Consider the following 12,240-nt stretch of genomic DNA (forward strand, 5'->3'; position numbering starts at 1 on the left):
TAATAAATATAATCCCTAGTTACTAGATCTGGTGGAGTCCAAATACTAACCTAAGAAGAATGAGTTGGAGTTAGAGATCTACTTAAGCCCTGTTTCAGGAAGTTTCAAACACATGCTTAGCTCCCTTGCAGAACTGTGGTCTAAATGGCTATCAAAATAAATTTATATTTTAGCACTGAGCTATTGTTTTCTCTCACTGTTGCAGATCCCTGGAATCAACCCAGCAAAGCACCTAAGCACATACTTGACTAGGGAAAAGTTTCACTGACTTCAGCAGAACGTTTATCATGCATTGCTCGATTAAGGCTTTAGACCGCAGTTCTCAAGCTTTAGGTTAGGACCCCATAATGGGTTGGGATCCCATTTTAATGGAATTGTCAGGGTTGTCTTAGACTTACTGAGACCCAGGGTCAAAGCCAAAGTCCAAATACTGCCACCCAGAGCGGAAGCTGAGGCTCTCGGGCTTCAACCCTAGGCAGTGCGACTCTGCTTACATGTCCCCTGTCTGGGGCTGAAGCCCTTGGGTTTTGAGCTCCCCACTGGGGCTATGTCTAGTCTGCAGAGTTAGATTGGAAAAAGATACGCAAATTGCAAACCACATTTTGAGTATCTTTTTCCGCTTTTTTTTTTTTTGGAAGAGGCTTTTCCAAAATGTGGCCCATTTACACAGGGAAAAACCTCCTATTTTGAAACATCTCTTATTCCTCATACAATGAGGAATACAGGGATGCCGAAAGAATGTGTCCACTTTTTCAGAAACTATTCCGTAAAAGCAGAAGCATTCCTTGGATGCGGCAGAGCTTTTCCGGAAAAAGCTCCGCAGTGTAGAAATACCCTAGGACTGCAGGACTTTGGCCTTAACTCTCCCACCTTGCCCCAGGTTGGTGGGGCTCAGGCTTTGGCCTCTCCCCCGCCCCTCCCCAGGGTTGTGTAGTAATTTTTGTTGTCAGAAAGGGGTCGCTGTAGAATGAAGTTTGAGAACCCCTGTTTTAGACAAAAAGCAAATACGCAACAGTGTCAACATTGCGCTATCATGCACAAAGCTATACTAGCTCAGTAATTAACATTGTAATATACCGTCACCCACATACATGCCTGCCCTTCCAACAACCTGAGGTGGGATGCACACTGCAACTTTAGGATTTGTGCGCACACACACACTGATACTTTCTGACTTACTTTCCTGGGATTTGACTTTATTATCACTGATTGGTCTGAGTCTTCTGAATTGGAATATCACATGAAAATCATCCTTCCTCCTATTGGTTACTGCTGTTCTCTGCTTTCAAGGTGACAATTTTTCTCCCGTGCAGGGAGGCCAGTACAAAGCCTACATACCACTGACAGCTAGTCCCACTTAAAACTTCAAAATCAAACTGACATGATACCTAAACCTTTATGCTGGCCCCCTGAACATGGAGAATTTCACAACGAGTGAAGACAGTGTATGTTAAAACAGCATTCTTGAACTATGAATGAACCCCATCCTCCTCCACTGATGTCAACAGGAATTATGAATGTAGAATAAAAGTATATAATCTGTCCTGACAGGAATACATAATAAGGGGGGTACAAAAGTGAACAAAATACAGCCAGGCAATTCCTCCATTTTAAATGAAAAGCTGGACTAATATTAGGGTAAATAAAGTTATATCATTCCTCCATTTGTGCATAATTCGATCAATTATAAACTGCCTTATTTCCCGTTTAGTTTTATTAAGCTTATGAAATAATCACAAACACAAACACATTCCTTTAAAAAGACAAAACACATAAGTCAAATAATTCCCCTAATACTTTAGAGCGAGCTAAGTATAAAAAAACCCAAAACTGAGCATCTATCAAAGATTTGGGAATTCTTGGAATAAAAACTAAAACCTGGATCATGTAGTATATTATGATGTGTACTTTATAAGATATAGTAAAAGTTCTAAAAGTAGTATTAATATAATCAGTCAGAATTGCATTGGGGAGTTCTGAAAATAGCTCTTTACCTATAAAAGGTTAGTTTCAGTTTATTATTCTTAAGCTGAATCAGCACCCTAGACTTTGTAGAGTGTGTGTAGGTGTGCACGCACACACACTCAAATAAAACTCCCGAGGGAATTCTTTGCTGAAAAAATGCAAATTCTGTGCATAATATTTTAGAATTCTGCAAATTTTATTTGTCAATAAATAAAGGTTGAGGCTCTAGGCCACTGACTACACAGAGGTAGGAGATCACCCTGCAGCTCTCCCCTACCACTCACGATACAAACTCAGCTGCCACCTACCCTGACATAGTGAAAGGGCTGGGCCCACCTAGGAAATAGCCTGGGCCCCTGCCCTTCTGCACAGGGTACACCAGGTGTGGGCAAGCAAGCTTAGCCCGGTAGGATCCAAACGTCGAAGGATCTAGGTGTGGGTGAGAAGGCTCTGAATACGGTAATCAGTGCTTGGGCAGCTCAAGGGTGGGGCTGTTTGTGTGGAATCTGGATGCACAGGGGCTTATTCCAGGTGAAGGGCCAATGGGACTCAACAGAGGGTCTCTGCAGGAGCTCAGTAAGGGGGCAGGTGCTGGGGCTTGGTGGGATGGGAGTCTAGGTGCAGCTAGTTGGGAGCCAGTGGGGTGGGGATCTGGGTATGTGGGGCTTATCCGAATGGTCCAGTGCAGGGAGGTGGGGCTCAGTGGGGTAAGAGTTCAAGTTTGGGGGGCTCACCAAGGGACAGTCTATGTGCAGGGTTGGGGTTCCAGATGCAGGGGGGTAGAACTTGGTGCGGAGTTTCAGATGCAGGGAACTAGGGGATCAGTAGGCGGATCTGGGTGCAGGTGCCTTCTGAGGCTGGGGACGGAGCTGGTCAGGGTGGGATTTCCAACGTGGAGAATTTATGGGGGGATTCTGGGTATAGAGTGGTAAGGCATGGTGCGGGTCCGTGGATGGGGGAGAAACTCCCTGTTTGGTACCTCTCCCCCTACAGCTGAAGAGCAATGGCAGTTGGGAGGAGAGGAGGAGCAAAGGTGGAACTGCCTCTGGTTGAGAGAGATTTCTAGGGTGGTTGTGACCTGAACCTGGCACTGGCAGGAGCAGTCCTATCCTCTCCTGCCCCCAGCCCAGCTAGCACTAACATCTGTGCTCAGTGCATGGCAGGAACCAGCAGGCAGGGCTTCCCAAACTCCCTAAGTCTGTGTTTCTCAAACTGTGGGTCCCGACCCTCCGGGGGGGATCGCAAGAAACTTAAAGGGGGGTCGTGGTGTCACAAAGTTTGAGAACCCCTGCCCTAAGTGATTTCTCTCTCCATCAGCTGCTTCAGGAGTCTGAAACAATGTGCCCACGCTGCTGGGGAGGGATACTTGACCACTTGTGAGGCTACCTTTGCTTCCTAGTCAGAAGTCATTTTAATGTGAGAAAGCAAAGAAATCTGTGGGGACATTAATTTGCGTGTGCATAGAGGTGCAGAATTCTCTCAGAAGTAATACAATGTATTACTTGCCACTAAGCATATATATTACTAAGCTCTAATTACATGGCATTTAGAGGAGAGTAATGCTAATGGAAACTCACGGAAGAGAATTTGTGTGATACAATTAATAATAAAATTACAAGAATAATTTAATTTAATTTAATTCATTTTTAAGGAAACATCATATTGCTTTTTCTTATTTGGGCTTCACTCATTGTCCCCTCTTTTGTATGTTAAGTTGCACAAATGACTATAATATTTATAAATTAGCTTCTTTGTACAATCACTATAAAACTTTAATAGAGAGTTCAAACATTCTGTTTATTGATTTTCCGTAACAAACCAAGATTAAAACAACCTTTTGGGCTCTGAATCTTTGTTTTAAAAGGAAAATAAGAAGTTATACATGAAACTTGTTATCCGTTATTACTGAAAATAAATCTTGCTGACCTTTGTACTGATGCAAGTCAGTTAGGTTTTCCTGATAAGTCAGTATAATCGTTTGGTACTGAGTAACTATTTGTCGACGAAGGCTCTCCCAACAGGGAGAGAGCTCTCCCAGTTCTTCTAGTTCACAAACCCTACAAGAAGAAAGAAAAATGTCTTGAATTCAATTGTACATCCAAGCAAGAAGAAAAACACAAGCAATGTCAACATAGCAGATTCCTCTTGGGGAAACAGCAGGCTGCTTGGGAGGGATGCCTGACCACTCTTGCAGTTCCATTTGCTTCCCTGTCAGAAATATTTTTTCTTCAGGGAAGCAAAGAAATCTGTGGAGGATGAAATTCCATGGGAAGAATTCCAGGCACAAGGGAATGTTTCAAAGCATACCTCCCAATACACCGGAATAGAAAAAATTAAGGTGCCTGCTTTCTTTCCCTCCATTTATCCAGAGTTTTCAATAAAGAATGGATCCCAATTGGGCTCCTATATGGCCACCTGAGAGTGAGCAAGAAGCCTACCCTCTTCATCTGGCTGCACAGTTTCTATACTCTGGGAAAAACAGGAAGAGCTTGCTTCTGCTCCCCCAAGGAATAAGGATAAGGGGAGAAGGAGGTGGGGACATGGCTACCCCCTGAATCCATCCAGTGCACTGTGATGGGGGGCAGTTCAAAGTCTATTAGGCTGCTTCTCTGCCATCCAGATCCTATCTTACATCTTCCCTCATCTCCCCATACTGAGAAGCAACCGTCAGCAGCTATCATCTCCCCTTTCTTTTTATGAGGGGAGAGGGAAGAAAGGATCTGGAAGGTGCAGAAGCAGCTTCATAGGATAAGCTGCAGAAAGCTGCTTCCTCATCTGTGAGATCCTATACACCAGTGTTTCCCAATTTTTTTTTGACCACGGAACCCTTTCAAACTCAGAAAAATTTCAAGGAACCCCCTAGCCAGGGATTAAGTTTGTCGAGCAAAAAAAAAAAACAAAACCAACCAAACAAAAAAAAATCACACCCAAACACACACAGACTGCCAGTACACCACAATTGGTAGTAATAAAATGCTAAATACAGTCATGCGATCACCATTCATTTAAATTCAACATATTGAATATAACACCATTCATTTATATTAAACAAAAATCATATTAAATATGTACAAAAAATAAAACTATCAAGTAATATTAATTATATTCATAGTTTTCAATGCAAAGAGTGGTTTTTTTTTCATTTCTTGGCAAATTCTTTTTATATTTGGTTTAATACTAGAAAGTTGGATTCACATATCTGGCGCAGCATTCAGTCGATTTTTGTATTTCGTTTTCATTGCTGCATAGTTCGAGAACCCAGTTTTGCACAAGTAAGTACTGGCAAAGGGTAACAGCTGACGAATTGCGCGTCTTGATAAAGATAAATATTCTTGATTTTGACATAAATCACTCCAAAATGTAATCAGAGAAACTTCTTTAAATTTTTGTATTAATTGGCCATCTGAAGCGATTTCAATTAGGTTTTCATAATCTTGTGTAGAAAAACTGACTGGCTTTTCTGTTAAACTTAATGGATTTCGAATCTAGTTATTGTTGTCATTGATGTTTGGAAAATACTTAATGATGTTCGTGTATAAATCGCGGAGATGATCTGCAATGTCGCTGCGAATATCTTCATCAAGTTTGTATCCATTTTCTTCAAGGAAATCATTCAGAGTTGGTAAACAATCCAAATCATTTCGTCCAACAGATGAGATCCAAAATTGTAGCTTCCGTGACAATGACAAAATTTTGTCTTTCGCATTAAAAATATTTACATTCTTTCCTTGCAGCAACAGATTTACTTCATTTAGTTTTGTAAAGATGTCTGCAAGATACGCAACTCTAGATAACCACAAAAAGTCTGTTAAACAATCAGACAGTTGGAATTTGTGATCCATCAGATTTGCGGAGAGCTCATGACGCAATTCAAATAATCTAACCAGCACTTTTCCTCGTGATAGCCACCTGACTTCTGTATGTAGAAGCAGGGCTGTGTGCTGACTACCCATATCTTCACACATAATTTTGAACAGTCTTGATTGTAATGGTCGAGTTTTTATATAATTAATAATCTGTACTGCTTCGTCCAACACATTTTTAAGAGAGGGAGAAATATTCTTAACTACCAGAGCGTGTCTGTGGAGAATGCAGTGACTGCTGGTGCAGTTTGGTGCTACATTTTTTATTCGTGTTACAGCGCCAGCCACTGTTCCTACCATTGCTTTGGCACCATCACCGCACACATCAACACATTTTTCCCAGCTTATTTGATGTGTTTTCATAAAGTTATTGATACAATTGAATATATTCTCACCAGTTGTATTGGTTTGCAAAAATTCACATAAAAGTAAGTCTTCTTCAATAGAACTATTAAAATCATAACGGACAAATACAAGCAGAACTGCAAGACCTGCAACGTCAGTGGACTCGTCTAATTGTAATGCATATGCATCACATAAATGCAGCCGAAAAATAAGCTCCTTCTCGATGTCAGCAGCAAGATTGTGAATAAGTGTGACAGTATTGTTTGATAGTGGCACAGCCTCAACTTTTTTACTAGACTCCTGATCCAACATACACATCACAATATCTTTTGCACATGGTTTTATGAGTGATTCCCCAATAGTGTGTGCTTCTTCGGCGAGCGATATACGATAGCTTACTTTGTAAGATGCCTCTGTTGCATTTTCATTATCAGATTTGGCAATTTTTGACATGAAGAGTTTACTTTTTTCAAGCGATTCAAGCTTTTGCTTAAAAAAACTAATGTGTTTATCTTTGTATTCTGGATGATTTGTTTCAAAATGTCTTCGCAATTTAGCAGGTACTAAACAACTATTAGATAATATTTTGTTGCACACTACACACTGGGCACCTGGAGCATCTTCATTTCCATTGCTTGTGAATCCAAATGCCAAATAGTCCTCACAATACCTGCGTTTCTTATTAGTCAGCTGAAATTTTTCATAATTAACTTGAGCTGCCTCAGTATTTTCCTTGCTGGTTTCAGTAAAAATATTGGAGTTTGAAGTACTCACTTTTCTCTTTAAAGTTCCTTCTTTTAACCAACGATCCATTGGGAATTTTGATTTTAGATTGAATTCTTAAACTTAAAGTCACACACAGGAGCCACGTGTCCTCACAGTGTGTATGGGGATTTGTTCCGATCCTCACAGTGAGTAGGAGTTCCGGTGTTCCACTCACTGATAGTACTCCCCCCCCTCCACACACACATGCTGCCTTTACCAAGGGACCTAGCAGCAGCAACAGCTGCTTGTCCCGCTTCTGCCCGATCAACCCAAGATCCCTCTCCCGCGTCCCCCGCTGCCACTCTGCTTTTTCCGGTGGTAAAAGCAGAGCGGTAGCAGGGGACGCGGAAGATGTCTGAAAGAGGAGCGGGGAAGGAGCCAGCGTCTTTGCACGCCGGGCTCCTCTGTCTCTTTATGGGCGGGGGGAGGGGAGCATTCGGGTTCTCACGGAACCCTTATGTTCGCTTCGTGGAACCCATTTGGGAAACACTGCTATACACAGTTCACACACATGACCAAAGATGCTCCTCCGGAGAGACATGGTGAGAGAGACAGCTGCTGCTACAGGCGTGGAGTAGATAAAAGACCGAGCCTGCATCCAGGGTTGGATACCAGTTGATTCTTGCAGATGCAGACTGAGATTTCTGTATCTGTACCAGGCTCTACCCATCTGAAACACAACTTTGGACATCAGCCAAGGGAATCAGATCTAGGAGCTTCTTTTATAGGCTCTCTCAAGATCTGTGTATAACTTGAGAATTCATTTGTGCAGTTGACAGAATAATTCTCAATTAATTATATTGTATTTTAGCACATTATCAAAATTAAGCAAATTTGTCAATCCTCCAATAAGCCAATGAGTTGACTGTCAACAGGCAACATACAGTATCCACCCATTATTCATAGATTTTGAGGACAGAAGGAACTGTCATGATCATCTAGTCAGACCCTCCTGCAACACAGGCCATATAATTTTGTTCAGTGATTCCTGTAGCAAGTCCATGGTTTAAAGACCTCAAGTGAGGTGGAATCCATCACATCCCGTAGTTAGATGTACCACGCTGGAATGGACATACCAAGAAGTGTGGTATCAATAGTAGGTAGATGTGTTCCCCTGGCTCCATCATCCTGTTACTCTTCACACAGAGCTTCTGTGCAGAAGAGTTCTACATGAGTGGCACTATCAGCAGGCCCTCTGAACACACATAGACTTTAAGGACAGAAGGACCATCATGATCACTTCATTCGACCTCCTGCACATTGCAGACCACAGAACCTCACCCACCCAGTAATGCAGTAGGCTCATAACTTGTGGCTGACTTAAGGACTTTAAGATACAAAGAACAGAGATACAGAGAACGCACCATTTACTCTAGTTCAAACCAGTGTGTGACCTGTGTCCCACGCTGCAGAAGGCGGCTAGAGTCTCTGCCAATTTGGCTTGGTGAAAAATTCCTTCCTCTCCTGGTGGTTAGGTAGACCCTGAGCATGTGGAGGAGACCTACTAGCCAGACACCTGGGAAAGACTTCTCAGGAGTAAGTCAGAGCCCTCCCCATTTATTGCCCCATTTACGGCCACTGAAGACACTGGCTAATAGCAGTCATGGGTGGGTCATTGTAGGCAATCTCATCATATCATCCCCTCCATAAAATTTATTAAGCTCAGTATTAAAACAAGTTACGTTTTTTACAACTTCCATTCCTGTCAGAAAGCTGTCCCACAATTTCTCGCATCTTCTGGCAAGAAACTGTCTAATTTCAAACCTAAATTTATTGCTGGCCAGTTTATATCCATTTGTTCTGTGCCAACATTAGCCCTTAATTTAATAATTCCTTTCCCTTCATGGTGTTTATGTCTCTCATGTATTTATAGAGAGCAAATATGTCTCCCCTCATCCTTCATTTGGTTAGGCTAAACAAGCCAAGCACTTTAAGTCTCCTCCCATAAGGTAGGTTCTTTATTCCTCTGATCATTCCAATAGCATCTCTCTGCACCTGTCCCAGTCTGAATTAATCTTTCTTAAACATGGGAGACCAGATATGCACACAGTATTCCACATGAGGTTTCACCAATGCCCAGTATAACAGTGATAACATTTCCTTCATCTCTAATGGAAATATCTAGCTCATGCCTTCTAGGATTGCAATAACCCTTTCCCATTGCTGCATCACATTGTCAGCTCATAGCCATTCTGTGCTAGATCAATATACTCAGGTCTTTCTCCACCTCTTTTGCTTCCAACTAATATAACCACAATTTATAGCAAAGACTCTTGATGTTGTCCCCAAGTGCATAACCTTGCATTCTGCATTATTAAATTTCCATTTCTATTTCTCCAGTTTTCAAGATTGGCCAGAGGTGTCAGCTTGGGGAGTATGAACGAGCAGGGTGAAGTTACAAGATCTCAGTAGGGCAGTGAGTGAGGGAGCTGGCGGGTGTGGGGTCTCGGCTTATGGGGGTGGGGGCCATTGATTGGAATAACAGAGACTTGGTGGGATGACTCACATGACTGGAGCACTGTCATGGAAGGGTATAAACTGTTCAGGAAGAACAGGTGGGAGAGAAAAGGAGGAGGAGTTGCACTGTATGTAAGAGAGCAGTATGATTGCTCAGAGCTCCAGCATATAGAGGGAGAAAAGCCTGTTGAGAGTCTATGGGTTAAGTTTAGAGGTGGAAGCAACAGGGATGATGATGTGGTTGGTGTGTGCTATTGAGGTGGATGAGGTAGACGAGGCTTTCTTTAGACAACTGAGAGAAGCTTCCAAATTGCAGGCCCTGGTTCTCATGGGGGACTTCAGTCACCCTGAAATCTGTAGGGAGACCAATATAGCAGTACATACATAGTCAATCCAGAAAGTTTTTGGAGAATGTTGGGGATAACTTCTTGGTACAAGAGCTGAAGGAACCGACCAGGGGCCATGCACAGTTTGACCTGCTGCTCACTAACAGGGAAGAACTAGTAGGAGAAGTAAAGGTGGGTGACAACCTGGGAAGGAGTGATCATGAGATGGTAAATTTCAGGATCCTGACAAAAGGAAGAAAAGAGAGTAGCAAAATACACACCCTGGACTTCAGAAAAGCAGATTTTGACTCTCTCAGAGAACCGATGGGCAAGATTCCCTGGGATGATAACATGAAGGGGAAAGGAGTCCAGGAGAGCTGGCAGTATTTCAAAGAAGCCTTACTAAAGACACAGGAAGAAACCATCCAGATGCGCAGTAAGAAAAGCAAATATGGTAGGCAACCAGATTGGCTTACTGGGGAAATCCTTGGTGATATTAAACACAAAAAGGAAGCTTACAAGAAGTGGAAACTTGGACAGACGAGTAGGGAGGAGTACGAATATATTGCTCGAGAATGCAGGGGAATTATCAGGAAGGCAAAAGCGCAACTGGAATTGCAGCTAGCAAGGAATGTGAAGGGTAGCTAGAAAGGTTTCTACAGGCATGTTAGCAATAAGAGAGCGATCAGAGAGGGTGTGGGGCCCTTACTGGATGACAGAGGTAATTGGTGCTATTTTTGTTTAAAAAAAAAGGTGCTGGTACTTCAGGGGAAAAATTGTTGAGTTCTGACTGGAGGTGCTAGTACTGCGTCTGGAGGTGCCGGTTCTGCATACAGGGCAGTACCATCACAAAAAAAGCACTGGAGGTAACCTAGTGACAGATGATGTGGGAAAAGCTGAAGTACTCAATGATTTCTTCACTGACAAGGTCAGCTCCCAGACTAATGCACTAGGCAACGCAGTATGGGAAGGAGGTGGGCAGCCCTCGGAAGAGAAAGAACAGGTTAGAAACTATTTAGAAAAGCTCCATGGGTCCGGATTTAATGCATCTGAAGGTACTGAGGGAGTTGGCAAATGTCACTGCAGAGCCTTTGGCCATTACCTTTGAAAACTCATGGAGATCGGGAGAGGTCTTGAATGACTGGAAAAAGGCAAATGTAGTGCTCCCATCTTTAAAAAATGGAAGAAGGACAATCCAGGGAAATAAAGACCAGTCAGCCTTACCTCAGTCCCCAGAAAAATCATGGAGGAGATCCTCAAGGAATCCATTTTGAAGCACTTGGAAGAGGGGAAAGTGATCAGGAATAGTCAACATGGATTCACCAAGGGCAAGTCATGCCTGACCAATCTGATTAGCTTCTATGATGAGGTAACTGGCACTGTGGATATGGGAAAGTCAATGGATGTGATATACCTTGACTTTAGCAAAGCATTTGATACGGTCTCCCATAATATTCTTGCCATCAAGTTAAGGAAGTATAGATTGGATAAAATGGACTGTAAGAAGGATTAAAAGTTGGCTAGACTGTCGGGCCCAACGGGTAGTGAATCAATGTCAGGTTGGTGGTTGGTTTCTAGCAGAGTGCCCCAAGGATTGGTTCAAGAGCTGGTTTTGTTCAACATCTTTATTAATGACCTGGATAAGGGGATGGATTGCACCCTCAGCAAATTTGCAGAGACACTAAACTAGGGGGGGAGGTAGAGACACTGGAGGGCAAGGATAGGGTCCAGAGTGACCTAGACAGATTGGAGGATTGGGCCAAAAGAAATCTGATGAGGTTCAACAAGGAAAAGTGCAGAGTCTCGCATGTGGGACGGAAGTATCCCAAGCATTGTTACAGGCTGGAGACCGGCTGGCTAAGAAGCAGTTCTGCAGAAAAGAACCTGGGGATTACAGTGGATGAGAAGCTGGATATGAATCGGAAGTGTGCCCTTGTAGCCAAGAAGGCTAATGGCATATTAGTTGTATTAGGAGGAGCATTGCCAGAAGATCTAGAGAAGTGATTATTTCCCTTTATTTGGCTCTGGTGAGGCCTCATCTGGAGTATCGTATTCAGTTCTGAGCCCCCCACTATAGAAAGGATGTGGACGCATTGGAGAGGGTCCAGTGAAGGGCTACCAAAATGTTTAGGGGGCTGGAGCACATGACTTACGTGGAGAGGCTCAGGGATTTGGGCTTATTTAGTCTGCAGAAGAGAAGAGTGAGGGGGGATTTGATAGCAGCCTTCAACTTCCTGAAGGGAGGTTCCAAAGAGGATGGAAAGAGGCTGTTCTCAGCAGTGACAGATGACAGAAGAGGAGCAACAGTCTCACGTTACAGTGGGGGAGGTCTAGGTTGGATATTAGAAAAAGCTATTTCACTGGGAGGGTGGTGAAGCACTGGAATGGGTTACCTAGAAAGGTGGTGGAATCTCCATCCCGAGAGGTTTTTAAGTCTCTGCTTGACAAAGCCCTGGCTGAGTTGATTTAGTTGGGATTGGTCCTGCCTCGGGCAGGGGGTCGGACTTGATGACCTTCTG

General features: G+C 43.1%; 1 protein-coding gene across 23 annotated transcripts in view; it reads right to left on the reverse strand.

The window, feature by feature from the left end:
- The window catches only part of INPP4A (inositol polyphosphate-4-phosphatase type I A), a 208,966-nt gene that overhangs the window by 56,948 nt on the left and 139,778 nt on the right, over window positions 1–12,240 (reverse strand). For all 23 annotated transcript variants that reach the window (XM_075916558.2, XM_075916552.2, XM_075916546.2 and 20 more), the window contains exon 13: window positions 3,892–4,022. In XM_075916558.2, coding sequence (XP_075772673.1) covers window positions 3,892–4,022 — 131 coding nt within the window. The remainder of the gene's footprint in view (window positions 1–3,891; window positions 4,023–12,240) is intronic.

This window comes from Pelodiscus sinensis, chromosome 1 (assembly GCF_052426305.1).
Source record: "Pelodiscus sinensis isolate ZL-2025 chromosome 1, ASM5242630v1, whole genome shotgun sequence".
In the NCBI taxonomy this organism is placed as follows: domain Eukaryota; kingdom Metazoa; phylum Chordata; order Testudines; family Trionychidae; genus Pelodiscus; species Pelodiscus sinensis.